General features: G+C 43.6%; 1 protein-coding gene across 9 annotated transcripts in view; it reads left to right on the forward strand.

Annotated features, from left to right (window-relative positions):
* LOC307203839 (disintegrin and metalloproteinase domain-containing protein 2-like) overlaps positions 1-17,677 on the forward strand; it is a 106,714-nt gene that overhangs the window by 6,946 nt on the left and 82,091 nt on the right. For all 9 annotated transcript variants that reach the window (XR_013833382.1, XM_079955013.1, XM_079955008.1 and 6 more), the window contains 2 exons: positions 10,767-10,845; positions 14,639-14,715. Coding sequence is in view for 8 of the 9 variants with exons in the window: in XM_079955013.1 (XP_079811139.1) it covers positions 10,767-10,845; positions 14,639-14,715 (156 nt within the window). In the remaining variant the exon portion in view is untranslated. The remainder of the gene's footprint in view (positions 1-10,766; positions 10,846-14,638; positions 14,716-17,677) is intronic.

The following is a 17,677-nucleotide window of genomic DNA, read 5'->3' on the forward strand; positions in this document are numbered from 1 at the left end:
GCAGCAAGCTCCTGTAATGGCTTACAAGGGGTTAAAGAAGCCCAATAGTAGTAATAGTAGTAGTAGTAACACAATAAAAAAATGGCAACACTTACATAACAATGCAACTTCCAAAGAAAACAGCATCATAGAAAAATTCCAGCAATGATTAAAAATGAATGAATCTAAAAGGCCTGTGGCACTAAAAGGAAAAGAGAGATGACATGCGAGCTTGTCGGGGCTGGCGGGGGAAGCCTGGGTCCCCCCCCCCCCGCCCCAAAGAGCACCTCAGGGATCAGCGAACGTTCTGCGCACAACCTGCCCGCTGCTCCCAGAGCTTGTCGGGGCTGACGGGGGAAGCCCGGGTCCCCCCCCAGCCCCAGGGACCACACATTCACTCCATAAGACACACAGACATTTCCCCTTAGTTTTTAAGAGGAAAAAAGTACGTCTTATGGAGCGAAAAATATGGTACAATATTATTAATAAAGAAATAACGCTCAGAGTACATTGCTTATTAATTGCCTAGTACATAAGACACCCTATGGCAGTGATGGCCAAACTCAGCCCTCCAGCTGTTTGGGACTACAGTTCCCATCATCCCTGACCACTGGTCCTGTTAGCTAGGGATGATGGGAGTTGTAGTCCCAAAAATAGCTAGAGGGCCAAGTTTGGCCATCACTGCCCTATGTTGTCTCTTGAGAACATTCCTTGGCTGTCTTCTTTGGAAATTAATAGTTACCATTCAATCCAGTGGGAGGAATAATAATAATAATAATAATAATAATAATAATAATAATAATATATTATTTATACCCCACCCATCTGGCTGCATTTCCCCCAGACACTCTGGGCGGCTCCAAATCAAGTGTTTAGAAACAAAACAGCATTAAATATTTAAAACTTCCCTAAACAGGGCTGCCTTCAGATGTCTTTTAAAAATTGGATAGCTGCTTATTTCCTTGACATCTGATGGGAGGGCGTTCCACAGGGCGAGCGCCACTACTGAGAAGGCCCTCTGCCTGGTTCCCCGTAACCTCACTTTTCGCAATGAGGGAACCGCCAGAAGGCCCTTGTTGCTGGATCTCTGTCCGGGCTGAACGATGGGAGTGGAGACGCTCCTTCAGGTATACAGAACCGAGGCCATTTAGGGCTTTAAAGGTCAGCACCAACACTTTGAATTGTGCTCAGAAACGTACTGGGAGCCAATGCAGATGTCAGGACTGGTCGTTGTCCTCTTCAGATCACCACACAAATGCTTCTTGTCTTTTATAACTTTTTATTGCGTATTAACAAAACAGTCTTATAAACGGTTCTTAACTATTCTTCCTCAGAGTCACTTATTTCAGATACCTTCTGAGCTCTGCTTCTCCGTGACCAGCCACCCTCAAAATGGCGAAGGCGCCCTTCCCTTCACTTTCCCACTCTTTATCCTACCCTCCTGGCTAGAGCTGGCTTGTATCTCCCCTCCTCCGAATCTGAGCTAGAACTGAACCCTTGCCTTTCCTGTGAACAGCCGGTCCCTCCCTGTTGTTCCTGTTGTTCTCTTCTGTTAGATTCACTGCTCTCCTTCCCCCCTTGGGGAATGCTTTCTCCCTCTGAGAAACTGGAAAATTCTAACTGTAACTCTTCCCTGTCAGCAGATCTCTCAGGATCGGTGTTATATGGTCCCGGTGGCTACTCCCAGTCACTAGTCTAGCTGCTGCATTATGGATTAATTGCAGTTTCTGCGTCACCTTCAAAGGTAGCCCCACATAGAGCGCATTGCAGTAGTCTCAAGTGGGAGATAACTAGAGCATGCACCACTCTGGTGCGACAGTCCGCGGGCAGGTAGGGTCTCAGCCTGCATACCAGATGGAGCTGGTAGACAGCTGCTCTGGACACAGAATTAACCTGTGCCTCCATGGACAGCTGTGAGTCCAAAATGACTCCCAGGCATCGCACCTGCTCCTTAAGGGACACAGTTACCACATTCAGGACCAGGGAGTCCCCCACACCCGCCTGCCCCCTGTCCCCCAAGAACAGTACTTCTGTCTTGTCAGGATTCAACCTCAATTTGTTAGCCGCCATCCATCCTCCAACCACCTCCAAACATTCACGCAGGACCTTCACTGGTTCCAATTTGAAAGAGGTAGAGCTGGGTATCATCCGCATATTGATGAACACCCAGCCCAAACCCCCTGATGATCTCTCCCAGCGGCTTCATGTAGATGTTAAAAAGCATGGGAGAGAGGACAGTACCATGAAGCACCCCACAAGTGAGAGCCAAGGGGTCTGAACACTCATCCCCCAACACCACTTTCTGAACACGGCCCAGGAGAAAGGAGCAGAACCACTGTATAACAGTGCCCCCAGCTCCCAGCTCCTCAAGACTGCCCAGAAAGATACCATGTTCAATTGGATCAAAGGCCGCTGAGAGATCCAGCAGGACCAGGAAACAGCTTTCACCTCTGTCCCTGGCCAGCTGAAGTTCATTTTTTTTAAATGATATTTATTAAAGTTTCCAATAAAAACAAACAACAATAAAAACATACACAAACAAAAAACAGAAAACAAGTATAATTTCAGACCTTATTTTCTTAAACCTAACTTCCCCGACCTCACACCTCCCCCTTCTGTATTCCAATTTCATTATCGAATCAGCAAATCCATTCCCTTATTTCCCATAGTTTTTGATGATTCTGTTCTTTTTCCTTAATCAGCACCCCTGCAAACCCCTAATTTTTAAACCCATATCTTTTTAGCCTTCATTAATTTTGACTGTGTTGACCATGGCAAACTATGGCAAGTTCTTAAAGAAATGGGAGTGCCTGATCACCTCATCTGTCTCCTGAGAAATCTCTATGTGGGACAAGAAGCTACAGTTAGAACTGGATATGGAACAACTGACTGGTTCAAAATTGGGAAAGGAGTACGACAAGGCTGCATTTTGTCTCCCTGCTTATTTAACTTATATGCAGAATTCATCATGCGAAAGGCTGGGCTGGATGAATCCCTAGCCGGAATTAAGATTGTCGGAAGAAATATCAACAACCTCAGATATGCAGATGACACAACCTTGATGGCAGAAAGTGAGGAGGAATTAAAGAACCTTTTATTGAGGGTGAAAGAGGAGAGTGCAAAATATGGTCTGAAGCTCAACATCAAAAAAATGAAGATCATGGCTACTGGTCCCATCACCTCCTGGCAAATAGAAGGGGAAGAAATGGAGGCAGTGAGAGATTTTACTTTCTTGGGCTCCATGATCACTGCAGATGGTGACAGCAGCCACGAAATTAAAAGACGCCTGCTTCTTGGGAGAAGGGCAATGACAGGCCTAGACAGCATCTTGAGAAGTAGAGACATCACCTTGCCAACAAAGGTCCGTATAGTTAAAGCTATGGTTTTCCCAGTAGTGATGTATGGAAGTGAGAGCTGGACCATAAAGAAGGCTGATCGCCGAAGAATTGATGCTTTTGAATTATGGTGCTGGAGGAGACTCTTGAGAGTCCCATGGACTGCAAGAAGATCAAACCTCTCCATTCTGAAGGAAATCAGCCCTGAGTGCTCACTGGAAGGACAGATTGTGAAGCTGAGGCTCCAGTACTTTGGCCACCTCATGAGAAGAGAAGACTCCCTGGAGAAGACCCTGATGTTGGGAAAGATGGAGGGCACAAGGAGAAGGGGGCGACAGAGGACGAGATGGTTGAATAGTGTTTTCGAGGTTACCAGCATGAGTCTGACCAAGCTGCGGGGGGCAGTGGAGGACAGGAGTGCCTGGCGTTCTCTGGTCCATGGGGTCACGAAGAGTCGGACACGACTAAACAACAACAAATTTTATAATGTTTGTTAAGATAATCTTTGAACTTCTTCCAATCTTCTTCCACTGTCTCTTTGTCCTGGTCTCGGATTCTGCCAGTCATCTCTGCCAGTCCCATATAGTCTATCATCTTCATCTGCCATTCTTCCAGAGTGGGTAGATCTGGTGTCTTCCAATACTTTGCGATGAGTATCCTTGCTGCTGTAGTAGCATACATAAAAAAAGTTCTGTCTTTCTTTAACACCACATGGCTTACCATACCCAGGAGAAAGGCCTCTGGTTTCTTCAAGAAGGTATATTTAAATACCTTTTTCATTTCGTTATATATCATTTCCCAGAAAGCCTTAATCCTTGGGCATGTCCACCAGAGGTGAAAAAATGTACCTTCATTTTCTTTACATTTCCAACATTTATTATCTGTTAAGTGGTAAAATTTTGCGAGCTTGACTGGGGTCATGTACCACCTATAGATCATTTTCATAATATTCTCTCTCAAGGCATTACATGCCGTGAATTTCATACCGGTTGTCCACAACCTTTCCCAGTCAGCGAACATAATATTATGACCAATATCTTGTGCCCACTTAATCATAGCTGATTTAACTGTTTCATCCTGTGTATTCCATTTCAACAGCAAGTTATACATTTTTGACAAATTCTTAGTTTTGGATTCTAACAATTCTGTTTCCAGTTTTGATTTTTCCACCTGAAAGCCAGTTTTCCTGTCCAACTTATAGACCTCCAGTATTTGATAATAATGAAGCCAGTCTCGCACTTTATCTTTTAGGTTTTCAAAACTCTGCAATTTCCACTTATCACCCTCCTGTTCTAAAATTTCACAATATTTTGGCCATTTAGCCTCCATGTTAAGTTTTTTCAAAGCTTTTGCCTCCATTGGTGACAGCCACCTTGGAGTTTTGTTCTCCAGCAAGTCTTTATATATATATATATATTTTTAATAATATTTTATTGAGATTTTTAAATACCAATGCAAAATTAGTAAACAATGTAACATATTTCATAACATAGTTTCATAACTTCTTTGGACTCCCTCACGTCTCCCACTCCCACTTACATCATTATAAATTTTTGCCAGCAATTTATCAACTTGTTTGCGTTCTTATGTCCCGCTCGTTTAAATATAATTAATAATTCTCTAAAAAATTTATATTTTCCTCAATCTCACTTATCATCCTAATTCCAACTATTTTAGTGGTGCTCAATTGTTTGTGATCTAGCATCCTTATTAACATTCAACCAAATTACAATATTTTTGTAGGTAAATCTTGAATTTCTTCCAATCTTCTTCAACCCTCTCCTCTCCCAGGTCTCGGATTCTGCCGGTCATCTCAGCCAGTTCCATATAGTCTATCAGTTGCATCTGCCATTCTTCCAGTGTGGGTAGATCTTGGGTTTTCCAATATTTAGCGATGAGTATCCTTGCTGCCGTTGTTGCATACAAGAAAAAAGTTCTGTCCTTCTTTATCACCCTCTGGCCAACAATACCCAGAAGAAAGGCCTCTGGTTTCTTAAGGAAGGTATACTTAAATACCTTTTTCAACTCATTATATATCATTTCCCAGAAAGCCTTCACTTTAGGGCACGTCCACCAGAGGTGAAAGAATGTTCCTTCATTTTCTTTACATTTCCAACATTTATTATCAGACAGGTGGTATATTTTGGCAAGTTTAACTGGGGTCATGTACCATCTATATATCATTTTCATTACATTTTCCTTCAAAGCGTTACAAGCAGTGAAGTTCAACCCAGTGGTCCACAACCTTTCCCAGTCATCAAACATGATATTATACCCAATATCCTGTGCCCACTTTATCATAGCCGATTTAACCGTTTCGTCTTGTGTGTTCCATTTTAACAGCAAGTTATACATTCTTGAAAGTACCTTAGTCTTAGGTTCTAACAGTTCTGTCAGGGGCTCAGGAGCAGAGGCACAGGGAAGAGAGGAGATGGAGAGCGAAGGGGAAGAATCCGAGGGGAGCGTAGGAGAAGAGGACAGTGGACCGAGGGATTCCATGAGCCTCTCCAGCGAATCGGAAGATTCACAGAAGGGGGCGCCAGTGGCCAGGGGTAGGGGGTTCCCAAGGGGAACGCCCCAGGAGCAAGGGGGCAGCAGGGACTCCCAGAGCAGTAGCTGGAAATCAGGACCAGCTTCCCCACCAGAGCCGAGTGGGGGGGAAGAGTCCCAAGGATCGGGGCCAGTGCATTCCCCACCAGGGAGAGAAGATAAGGCAGGGCTGACCACGCCTCCATTGGAAAGTCGGACAACGGAGGAGAGGTCAGATCCGGCCAGTGTCCTGGAAGAGGGAAGCAGTGACCGAAGTAGTGTAACGGTTAGGAGAAAGGTCACTGGGCTGGCGCGAGAGGCAAGTTCAAATGTACAGGAGCGCGGGACAGCAGAGAATGAGGATTGGGAACCGGGTCCTAAAGCCCGCCGGAGGGAGGGGGAGGAGCTAAGCGACTCAGCGTCGGAAGAGTCCAGAAAGGGCAATGCCCCAGCGGGCAGGAGGACCCAGAGGAGGAGAGAGCAGCGTAAAAGGTGGAGCAGGGCTAGGATCTTAAACTGGTGCCATAGGGGAGGAGACTCAGACGGGACTTCGCCGATCTAGGGTTTAAGACGTAGGGCTGCACGCTGTGGCTTTGAAATGGAAACTGAACTTCAATAAAGACTTTTGTACATTACTACAGCCTAGCGTTGGTCCTCTGTGAGCTGGGACCTAGAGGCAGCTCTGACAAGTTCTGTTTCCAATTTCGATTTCTCCACCTGGAACCCTAACTTTTTGTCATTTTTAAAAACTTCTTTAATCTGAGCGTAGTGTAACCAGTCTCGCACTTTATCCTTTAATTTCTCCAAACTCTGCAATTTCCAATTGTCTCCATCTTTTTCTAGTATTTCCCAATATTTTGGCCATTTGGCCTCCATATTGGGTCTTTTTCGGGCCTTAGCTTCCAGAGGTGAAAGCCACCTTGGAGTTTTGTTTTCCAATAAGTCTTTATATTTTGTCCAGACATTAAACACTGCTTTTCTGACAATATGGTTCTTAAAGGCCTTATTGATCTTAACCTTGTCATACCATAAGTATGCATGCCAACCAAAAGCGTTATTGAAACCTTCCAAGTCCAATATGTCAGTGTCTTCGAGAAGTAGCCAATCTTTTAGCCAGCAGAAAGCTGCGGCTTCATAATACAACTTTAGGTCTGGCAGGGCAAAGCCCCCTCTTTCTTTCACATCAGTTAATATCTTAAACTTAATTCTGGGCTTTTTGCCCTGCCAGACAAACTTAGAGATGTCTCTCTGCCACTTCCGGAAGCACTCCGTCTTGTCCACAATCTGCAGTGTTTGGAACAAAAACAACATTTTTGGCAATACATTCATCTTGATAGCAGCAATTCGGCCTAACAAGGAAAGTTTCAATTTTGTCCAACTATCTAAGTCTCTCTTAATTTCTGACCAACATTTTTCATAGTTATCCTTAAATAGACTCAGATTTTTTGCTGTTATGTTTACCCCTAGGTACTTTACTTTTTTAACCACTTTTAATTCTGTCTCTCTCTGAAACCGTTCTGACTCTGTATCTGTCAAATTTTTTTCCAACACCTTAGTTTTCTGTTTGTTTAATTTAAAACCCGCCACCCGACCAAAGTCTTGAATCAATTGTAATACTCTTTTCGTACTAGATTCTGGCTCCTGCAGGGTCAAAACTAGGTCATCTGCAGAAGCTTTAAGTTTATATTGTTTCGCTCCGACCTGAATTCCTTCCACCAACCGGTCCTCTCTAATCATATTCAAGAGCACCTCCAGGACCGAAATAAAAAGCAAAGGGGAAATGGGGCAGCCTTGTCGTGTTCCCTTTTCAATTTTAAACTCTTCTGTAACCACATTGTTAACTATCAGTTTGGCCTTTTGTTCTGAATATATTGCATCAATCCCTTTATATTTAGTCCAGACATTTAGTCCAAGTCTTTATATTTAGTCCAGACATTATACAATGCTTTCCTGACAATATGGTTTTTAAAACCTCTATGAGCCTTAACCTTGTCGTACCACAGATATGCATGCCACCCAAAGAAATTGTTAAATCCTTCCAAATCCAAAATGTCTGTGTTCTCGAGAAGCAGCCAGTCCTTTAACCAGCAGAAAGCTGCTGATTCATAATAAAGTTTCAAATCTGGCAGGGCAAATCCCCCTCTTTCCTTTGCATCAGTTAAAATCTTAAATTTTATCCTGGGCTTTTTGCCCTGCCAGATAAATTTAGAAATATCTTGCTGCCAACCCTTGAAACAGTCCATCTTGTCCACAATTTGCAAAGTTTGAAACAAAAACAACATTCTAGGCAATACATTCATCTTTATAACTGCTATTCGACCAGACAAGGAAAGCTTCAAATTTGACCAGATTTCTAAGTCTTTTTTCACTTGTTTCCAACATTTCTCATAGTTATCTTTAAATAAATTCATATTTTTAGCTGTCATATTAATCCCCAAATATTTTACACTCTTAACCACAGTTAAACCTGTCTCATTCTGAAACTTCTCTTTCTCAATAACTGTTAAGTTTTTCTCTAATACCTTAGTTTTTAACTTATTCAATTTAAATCCTGCCATTTGACCAAATTCTTGCATCAATTTCAAAACTCTTTTAGTACTAGATTCTGGCTCTTGTAGTGTAAGTACCAAATCATCTGCAAAGGCTCTCAATTTATATTGTTTCGCTCCGACCTGAACCCCTTTAACCAGCTGGTCCTTTCTTATCATGTTTAACAAAACCTCCAGGACCGAAATAAAGAGTAGCGGGGAGATTGGGCACCCCTGGCGTGTCCCTTTCTCAATTTTAAGTTCTTCCGTGATCACATTGTTCACTATAAGTTTAGCTATAAACAGCTGAAGTTCATTGACCAGCATGACCAACGCAGTTTCAGTACCATGGTGGGACCTGAATCCTGATTGGAAGGGATCCAAATGGTCCGCATCCTCCAGGCGTGCTTGGAGTTATTCAGCAACCACCTGCTCAATCACCTTGCCCAAGAATGGTAGATTTGAGACTGGGCGATAGTTGACCATATTGGCTGGATCCAAAAAATTTTTTTTTAAGAAGCGGTTTAATGACCGCCTCTTTCAGCGGGTCTGGGAAGGCTCCCTCACAGAGGGAAGCATTCACCACCCCGCAGAGCCCATTGCCCAGCCCTTCCAGACTTGCTTTTATGAGCCAGGATGGGCAAGGATCAAGGAGACAGGAAAAGCAAACCACTGCAAAGGGAGACAACATTGTGGTGAGAACAACCTTCCCTCCATTCTCTGACACTGTGTGATCATAGAATGATCATAGAATCATAGAATCATAGAGTTGGAAGAGACCACAAGGGCCATCGAGTCCAACCCCCTGCCAAGCAGGAAACACCATCAGAGCACTCCAGACATATGGTTGTCAAGCCTCTGCTTAAAGACCTCCAAAGAAGGAGACTCCACCACACTCCTTGGCAGCAAATTCCACTGTCAAACAGCTCTTACTGTCAGGAAGTTCTTCCTAATGTTAAGGTGGAATCTTTTTTCTTGTAGTTTGGATCCATTGCTCCGTGTCCGCTTCTCTGGAGCAGCAGAAAACAACCTTTCTCCCTCCTCTATGTGACATCCTTTTATATATTTGAACATGGCTATCATATCACCCCTTAACCTCCTCTTCTCCAGGCTAAACATGCCCAGCTCCCTTAGCCGTTCCTCATAAGGCATCGTTTCCAGGCCTTTGACCATTTTGGTTGCCCTCCTCTGGACACGTTCCAGTTTGTCCGTGTCCTTCTTGAACTGTGGTGCCCAGAACTGGACACAGTACTCCAGGTGAGGTCTGACCAGAGCAGAATACAGTGGCATTATTACTTCCCTTGATCTAGATGCTATACTCCTATTGATGCAGCCCAGAATTGCATTGGCTTTTTTAGCTGCTGCGTCACACTGTTGGCTCATGTCAAGTTATCTTTTCCAAAGCTTTGGGAATACTTGTTTCTGCCCTCCTCTGGACATGTTCCAGTTTGTCAGTGTCCTTCTTGAACTGTGGTGCCCAGAACTGGAGCAGAATACAGTGGCACTATTACTTCCCTTGATCTAGATGCTATACTCCTATTGATGCAGCCCAGAATTGCATTGGCTTTTTTAGCTGCCGCGTCACACTGTTGACTCATGTCAAGTTTGTGGTCAACCAAGACTCCTAGATCCTTTTCGCATGTACTGCTCTCAAGCCAGGTGTCACCCATCTTGTATTTGTGCCTCTCATTTTTTTTGCCCAAGTGCAATACTTTACATTTCTCCCTGTTAAAATTCATCTTGTTTGTTTTGGCCCAGTTCTCTAATCTGTCAAGGTCGTTTTGAAGTGTGATCCTGTCCTCTGGGGTGTTAGCCACCCCTCCCAGTTTGGTGTCATCTGCAAATTTGATCAGGATGCCCTTGAGTCCATCATCCAAGTCGTTGATAAAGATGTTGAATAAGACCGGGCCCAAGACAGAACCCTGTGGCACCCCACTAGTCACTCTTCTCCAGGATGAAGAGGAACCATTGATGATAGAACCGTAGAGTTTGAAGGGACCCCAAGGGTCATCTAGTCCAACCCCCTTGACAGAGGACCATTCGCCCTCTGCTTAGAAACCCCCAATGAGAGAGAGCCCACAACCTCTCAAGGGGATCGGGGCCTCACTTATGGGAAGCACTGCAGTAAAGATCTCTGCCTCCATCATTGTGATAGGCAGTTTGCTACTAGTATTTATGAATGCTGTACCTCTTCACTTAGCACTGCCAGCAAATTTCAGAAGCATCCCCTGTTTCTGTTCCTCAGCTTGCTAGCTGACAAAGACAAAGTACAGTGCCTTATGGGATCTTCATTAGTTACCTCTTCAACCCAACCCTATGAGACTTTCCCCAGAGGGCAGTCAGTGATTCTTTTTGAAATGCCAACATAAATATCACTTTGTTGTTTTCTTCACAGAACATTTTTGCCCAATGACTTTTTGGTTTATACATACAACCAAGGAGGCTTTGTCCACCCCAATTCCCCACATATTCAGGTAAAGGTTCTTAATTGTGTTTGGATGTCATTTCAGACATTGCTTGATTGATTTTAAGTGTTTGTACACCACTTGTCAGATATACAAAAGCAGTGTACAAAATTTTGAGGCAATACAATATTGTTATGGGTGTGTGGGCTACCATGACTCTTCTAAATTCCTGCATGCCAGATTCTGCCCCCCCCCCCCCCCCAAAAAAAAAGCAGTGTAAAATACAGGCTAACTCTGAGTTTTCCTGATGGGGAGTTCCCTGGCAGAGAAGTCAGAAAGACTGATAAGCAGCAAAGCAGAGGCTGTGCCAGCTGCAGGGGGGGGGTGGTTAGCAAAGACAATGCCAGAGTTGGGTAGAAGAAATTTCAGAATTTCCTTGGGCCTAAAGTAAGCAAACAGACAGAAAGTGTTGGTTTTGCAAACTTGAAGGTGGCGGGGAGTGGGGCAGGGGGTGGGAGATGCCAAAGCATGAAGTGAGTGTGGAGGAAAATCCTCTCCAGTCTGGAAGCGGCAAGCAGAAGGCAGATATGCAGAGTTATGGCTGAGGTCTCTTTAAAATATGACACACAAGAGATCCTCTTGGGGTTTAATGCTCGGATTCCCACCCATCTAGAATCAGATTGCATGTATGTGTAAATAAACCATATATCATAAAGACACCCCATTCTCCACTGTGCCTCATTCCCAAAATAAAAGTGTGCCTGCAACCCCTGGAATATCACACTGCTCATGGAGATTGGGGTGGCGTGTAACAATAAAGATTTAACTTCATTACAGAAGAAGATTGTGGGGGAAAGGGCATTTTGAGATCAGATAAACCCTTCAGTCTGAACATTGCAAAAAGCCTGGGGGAAAGTAAAAAAATAAAATGCATATGGCATTTGTAAGAGGTGATGGGGAAGCTTCTCTGGTGAGCAATTTCCAAAGGAGGGGTTTCACAGCAGAACACCCCACACCCCCCAGTTACCTCCCACACCTTGCCTCAAATAGCCCAGGGACTCACAAAAAAGTCTCAGAAGAAGTTCTCAACAGTCAGGTATGTTCATGCAGGAAGAGGCAGCCCTTGAAGTAACTTGGTTCCAAGCTACTTATTTGTAAAAATGAAATAAAATATTATTGTTTATTTAAATAAATGTATGAACCAAATAATCATAACAAACCCTCCTAAGTGGTATGCATAAGATCTTGTTCTTCCTCAAAATGATTGCATGGTGGGTCATAACAAAATTTATTTTTATTTTATTTTATTTTATTAATTTCTATACCACTTTATAGTTTTAAGAAAAATCTCAAAGTGGTTTACAGCATATTAAATCAATAAAACATAAATAAAACAATCTGAAAAAGTCAAATATAGAGTATACAGTGGTGCCTCGCAAGACGAAATTAATTCGTTCCGCGAGTCTCTTCGTCTTGCGGTTTTTTCGTCTTGCGAAGCACTGCTATTAACGGCTTAGCAGATTAGCGCTATTAGCGGCTTAGCGGCTATTAGCGGCTTAGCGGCTTAGATAAACGGAAAAAAAGAAAAAAAAACTCGCAAGAACTCGCAAGACGTTTCGTCTTGCGAAGCAAGCCCATAGGGAAATTCGTCTTGCGAAGCACCTCAAAAGACGGAAAACTCTTTCGTCTAGCGAGTTTTTCGTCTTGCGAGGCATTCGTCTTGCGGGGCACCACTGTACAGTCAAAGCAACATAAAAGAAAACTAAAATGTTATCTTAAAGATTTCAAAATAAAATATTACAAAGGAGGTCAACTACAGAATACATATTTAACAAAGTAGGGCTGGGTGAGTGTGGGCCCTGCCCCCCAGGCCAGGTGGAAAGGGCTTTGTAGGGAGCGGCCTTCACACTCACAGCCAGGTAATGTTCCTCCAGCCTCATGAGGAGCCTCATGTTAAGCAGCACAAAATAGTCATAGAAATACAGTACTAAAGCATCTAAAATTCATAATTCAGTTTTGTATATAACATCATGATGTCTGCCCTGGTCCCGAAAGCTAACCATTGTTGGTGCTCAGGAGGAAAAGTGTTCCACAACCAGGGGCAGGGAGGTGGGGTTTCTGTTGAGGAAGCCTCGTTAAACGTTTTGGTAGCTCAACTGCATATGGCAATGGTATCACCAAAAGGACCTGCCAGGCAGATCTCAGATCTTGGGCGGGATGGTACAAGAAGAGGTGTTCCATCAGGTAACTTGGCTTGAGGCTTTATGTGTCAAAACAAGCACCTTGAATTAGGTCTGAAAACTTATGAAGAGCTAGGAAGCTATGCTGGTGAAAAGCGTTCTTCTGTATGTCCAGGCCCAGTTAGTAACCTAGTTGCTCTGTTATGTATTTGCTGCACTTTTTGGACCATCTTCCAAAGCAGTCCCACATACCATGCACTGGAATGCGTCCTAAGGGGGCCATCCAGAGTCTGGAGTACATTGTCATCAATATACTGATGGCACACAGCTCTGCTTCTCCTTTACATCTGCAGATGAGGCAATGGAAGTGCTGGGCTGTTGTCTTGCCTCAGTAATGGACTGGATGAGGGCCAACAAACCGAAGCTCAATCCAGATAAGATGGAGGCACCTTTAGTGGGTGGTTCCCTAGAGCAGATGGCTGAGAGGTTGTCTGCTCTCGATGGGGTTACACTTGCTCTGAAGGAGTTAGTACACGCTTGGGGATGCTTCTAGATCCATTGCTGCCACTTAAGGCTCAAGTGGCCTTGGTTGCATTGAGTGCCCAGCTGCGCCCCTATCAGGACAGGCATAGCCTAACTTCTGCAAACTATGCTCTGGTAACCTTTAGTTTAGATTATTGCAACCCATTATATGTGGGGTTGCTTCTGAAGATGGTTCGGAATCTTCAGCTGGTGCAGAATTCAGCAGGTAAAGGCAAAGTAAGGGACACAGGTGGTGCTGTGGTCTAAATCACTGAGCCTCTTGGGTTTGCTGATCGGAAGTTTGGCAGTTCAAATCCCCACAACAGGGTGAACTCCCACTGCTTTGACACAACTCCTGGCAACCTAGCAGTTCGAAAGCACACCAGTGCAAATAGATACATACAGTAGGTACCATTGCGACAGGAAAATAAATGGCATTTCTGTGCGCTCTGGCTTCTGTTGTGGTGTTTCCATTGTGCCAGTAGCAGTTTAGTCATGCTGGCAATGTGACCCGGAAAGCTGTCTGCAGACAAATGCCAACTCCCTCGGCCTGAAGCAAAATGAGCGGCACACCCCATAGTCGCCATCCAAGGTCCTTTGCCTCTACCTAGAGGGCAGCAACATGAGAATGGCTGGGGTAGCTCCCTGCTTATGGAATGCTCTCCCAGGGGGACTCACCTGGCAGCTTTGTTACATATCTTTAGCTGCCAGGCAAGAACATATTCCTCTCCTCCCAGGCCTTTGGCTGATTAAACAATCTATCGCCTTTTAAATGGTGGGTGATGGTTATTGTTTTTGTTTGTTACTATCTATTGTTTGTTACTATCTATTGTTACTATACTATCTATTTTTGTGTTTTTACATTGACAACTGCCCTGTGATCCTCAGATGAATGGGAGTGTACACATGTTACAGATAATAATAATTCACATGAACATCACAAATAACTGTGGCTAGGCTCTCTCTTTCTAAGACAAGCTGTCATCGGCACATTGACCTGAATGGATGGAAGATGGTTAGAAGCACAATTCTGGGGGAACTGAAACTGTGGGGCAGGAGGTTGAGGGTTAAAAACTGCATGTAAGGCTAGTTAATAGAGAATTTCAATTGTGTAAATGCTGCATCAATTGCTTTTTTCTAATTTTAAAAAATATCTTTAGGGCGAATGCTTCTATCAAGGATACATACAAGGGTTCCCAAACTCTGTTGCAATACTCAGCACCTGTTATGGGCTCAGGTAAGAGATTTCAACAGCCTAAATCAATTATCTGTCAACCCTAGCAGCAACCTGTCTCTGGCATAATCCAGGCACCAGATGTTTCACAAAAGTGCATGCAGTATATGTCCTGTCTCTCCCATCCCCATCATTGTTCTTCACACTCCTGACTTTGTTGAGTGGAAGTTCACAGCAGCCCAAGATATTTACTCTTCTCTGAGCAGTGGAAAGTTCCCAGGTGTAGGGCCTACCCAGGTTTGGTCTCCTTTGGAAGGAAATCACTGTAGATTTACTTGGTTTTGTAATATTTGAGCTTATTTACAAACATGCAGGCTGAGCATAAGCATAAGTGGAGGCCCTGCTTAAGCATTCCAGCAGACAGCCAAATACCCCTGTCCCTGTATGAGGTATCCAGAGGAGATGGCCAGCACCCTAAGATACTAGCAAACTCCAGCGATTGGCAGTCCTTATGCCAGCCTTTTGCTTCTCTATAATGTCTTCTTGGAATAATTTAGGGCTTATCCACACTTATCTTTCCTCTGCTCTTTCTTGACACAGCTCACAATTTAAAGCTCTGTGTCTGAGCACCTGTTTTTAGCTTTGGAGCATTCCCTGTGAAAACACACTCTTTAATGCTCAACTGGAGCAAATGTCAGTCAGTGGAAAACCCAAATGGATGTTACACTGATTCAGCTTTAACAAGTATGTCTCCCCCCCCCCCCCGGCAAATGCTTGGGGTGGGTGGGAAACTGCTCTGACATGGAGCGTTAAAGCAGTGGACCGATGCCTGAAAGAGTGGGACCAAAGATAAGTGTGGCTAAGCCCTGTCCTTTATGATTTATTGTTTCTCTGTCCAGTTACGCTCCCGTTGCGAGCGTCTGCCAGCTTCTTGTTTTTCAGCGTAAGCACGGGAGAAAGCAAACGTAGCAGAATGCACAGCGAAATGTGAGAAGGACAGTAAATCAGTCCAAACAGCTTCTTCTATCCTAGAAGCTTTATTGTACAGCAAATAGCTTATTTACAATCCATCAAAGACCATAATTGTCCAGCTGCATTTTCCCTGACTCCTCACACCCTCAGTGCAGCGACCGATCTGAAATCAAAAGCACTCTCTCACAGCATAACAAGCTGTTGACATAACGTCCTGGCTTACTTCCTTTGTAAGCCCTTCCCCCCTCAAGCTCGAGACACAGAAGGTTAACCCTTCACTACACCCAACACCCCCTCTTGTCTCGTGCCTGAGGGGGGGATATTGACCCTTGGTCACCCCAAACCCAGACCTTCCCAAAACTCTCTGTGTCTTTGGATGGAGAGTGGCTTTGTGAACCCATCAGCGAGGTTCTTGGCGGAGGGACAGTACTTCAACGCAACTAACCCCTCCTGAACACTCTGACACACATTCTGAAAGCGAATGTCTAGGTGTTTGGTCCTGGCCTTGAATTGACCCGTCTCGGCCAAACGAAGGCATGGCTGATTGTCTTTGAAGACAAGTATCGGCAGACAATCTGTCCCACAGAGTTCCTGGACCAAACGAGCATAGAACTCTACCTCTCTGCACACCTCTGAAAGAGCACTGAACTCAGCTTCAGTGGATGAGAGTGCTATAAGACTCTGTTTCTTGGACCACCATCCAACTACCGAGTTCCCAAACTTCACCACTAGACCAGACATGGATTTGCGATCCTGAAGATTAGCCCAGTCCGAGTCCACAAAACAAGTCAGTTTGACTTCACCTTGTGCTGGTAGCCTAAGACAAAGTCTTTGGTTTCCTGCATATACCTCAGAACTCTCTTGATGCCATTCCAGGCTTGCACACTAGGGTTTGAGGCTTCCCTGCTGAGCAGATTGACAGCAAACGCTATATCTGGTCTGCTCCACTGGGACAAGTACAGCAAACTCCCTAGGGCTGACTGAAACACTTCAGCATTTTTGTTGTGTTTTTTTTAATGATATTTATTAAATTTTTAACCAAAAAAAGTTACAGAATAATGACACACATACAAAAACACAAAAAATACAAAAATACAAAAACCAAAATTCAACAAAAAAAGAAAAAATAAAATATAAAAAATCCCTCTTTTATAATAACTTACATTCATTTACTTATTTTCGTCACTTCCTCACACCTCCCTTTTTTGTATTCCATTCAAAGATTTATTCAGCAAATTCATAGCCTCATTTTTTACCCTTAATTATTTATCATCACATATTTTAGCTTCAAATTTTCATCTAAAATCCATCCCTTCTTGCCTATTCTTATTTTACCCTATTACTAGAACCACTTCATTTCATTCCAACGTCATTAACATTCAATAATTTTACAGTATTTCTGTAGATAGATTTTAAATTTCTTCCAATCTTCTTCCACCGACTCTTCTCCCTGGTCTCGGATTCTGCCAGTCATTTCAGCCAATTCCATATAGTCCATTACTTGCATCTGCCATTCTTCCAAGGTGGGTAGGTCTTGTGTCTTCCAATGCTTTGCGATGAGTATTTTTGCTGCTGCTGTAGCATACATAAAAAAAGTTCTGTCCTTCTTGGCCGACCATACCCAAGAGAAAGGCCTCTGGTTTCTTCAAGAAGGTATATTTAAATACCTTTTTCAATTCATTATAGATCATTTCCCAGAAAGCCTTAATCTTTGGGCACGTCCACCAGAGGTGAAAGAATGTACCTTCAGTCTCTTTACATTTCCAACATTTATTATCGGGCAGATGATAGATTTTTGCGAGCTTGACTGGGGTCATGTACCACCTATATATCATTTTCATAATATTCTCTCTTAAGGCATTACATGCCGTGAATTTCATACCGGTGGTCCACAACTGTTCCCAGTCAGCAAACATAATGTTATAACCGATATCTTGTGCCCATTTTATCATAGCAGATTTTACCGTTTCATCTTCAGTGTTCCATTTCAGCAGCAGATTATACATTTTTGATAGTGTCTTAGCTTTGGATTCTAACAATTCTGTTTCTAATT

This window comes from Podarcis cretensis, assembly GCF_951804945.1.
Source record: "Podarcis cretensis genome assembly, chromosome: 15".
NCBI lineage: Eukaryota > Metazoa > Chordata > Lepidosauria > Squamata > Lacertidae > Podarcis > Podarcis cretensis.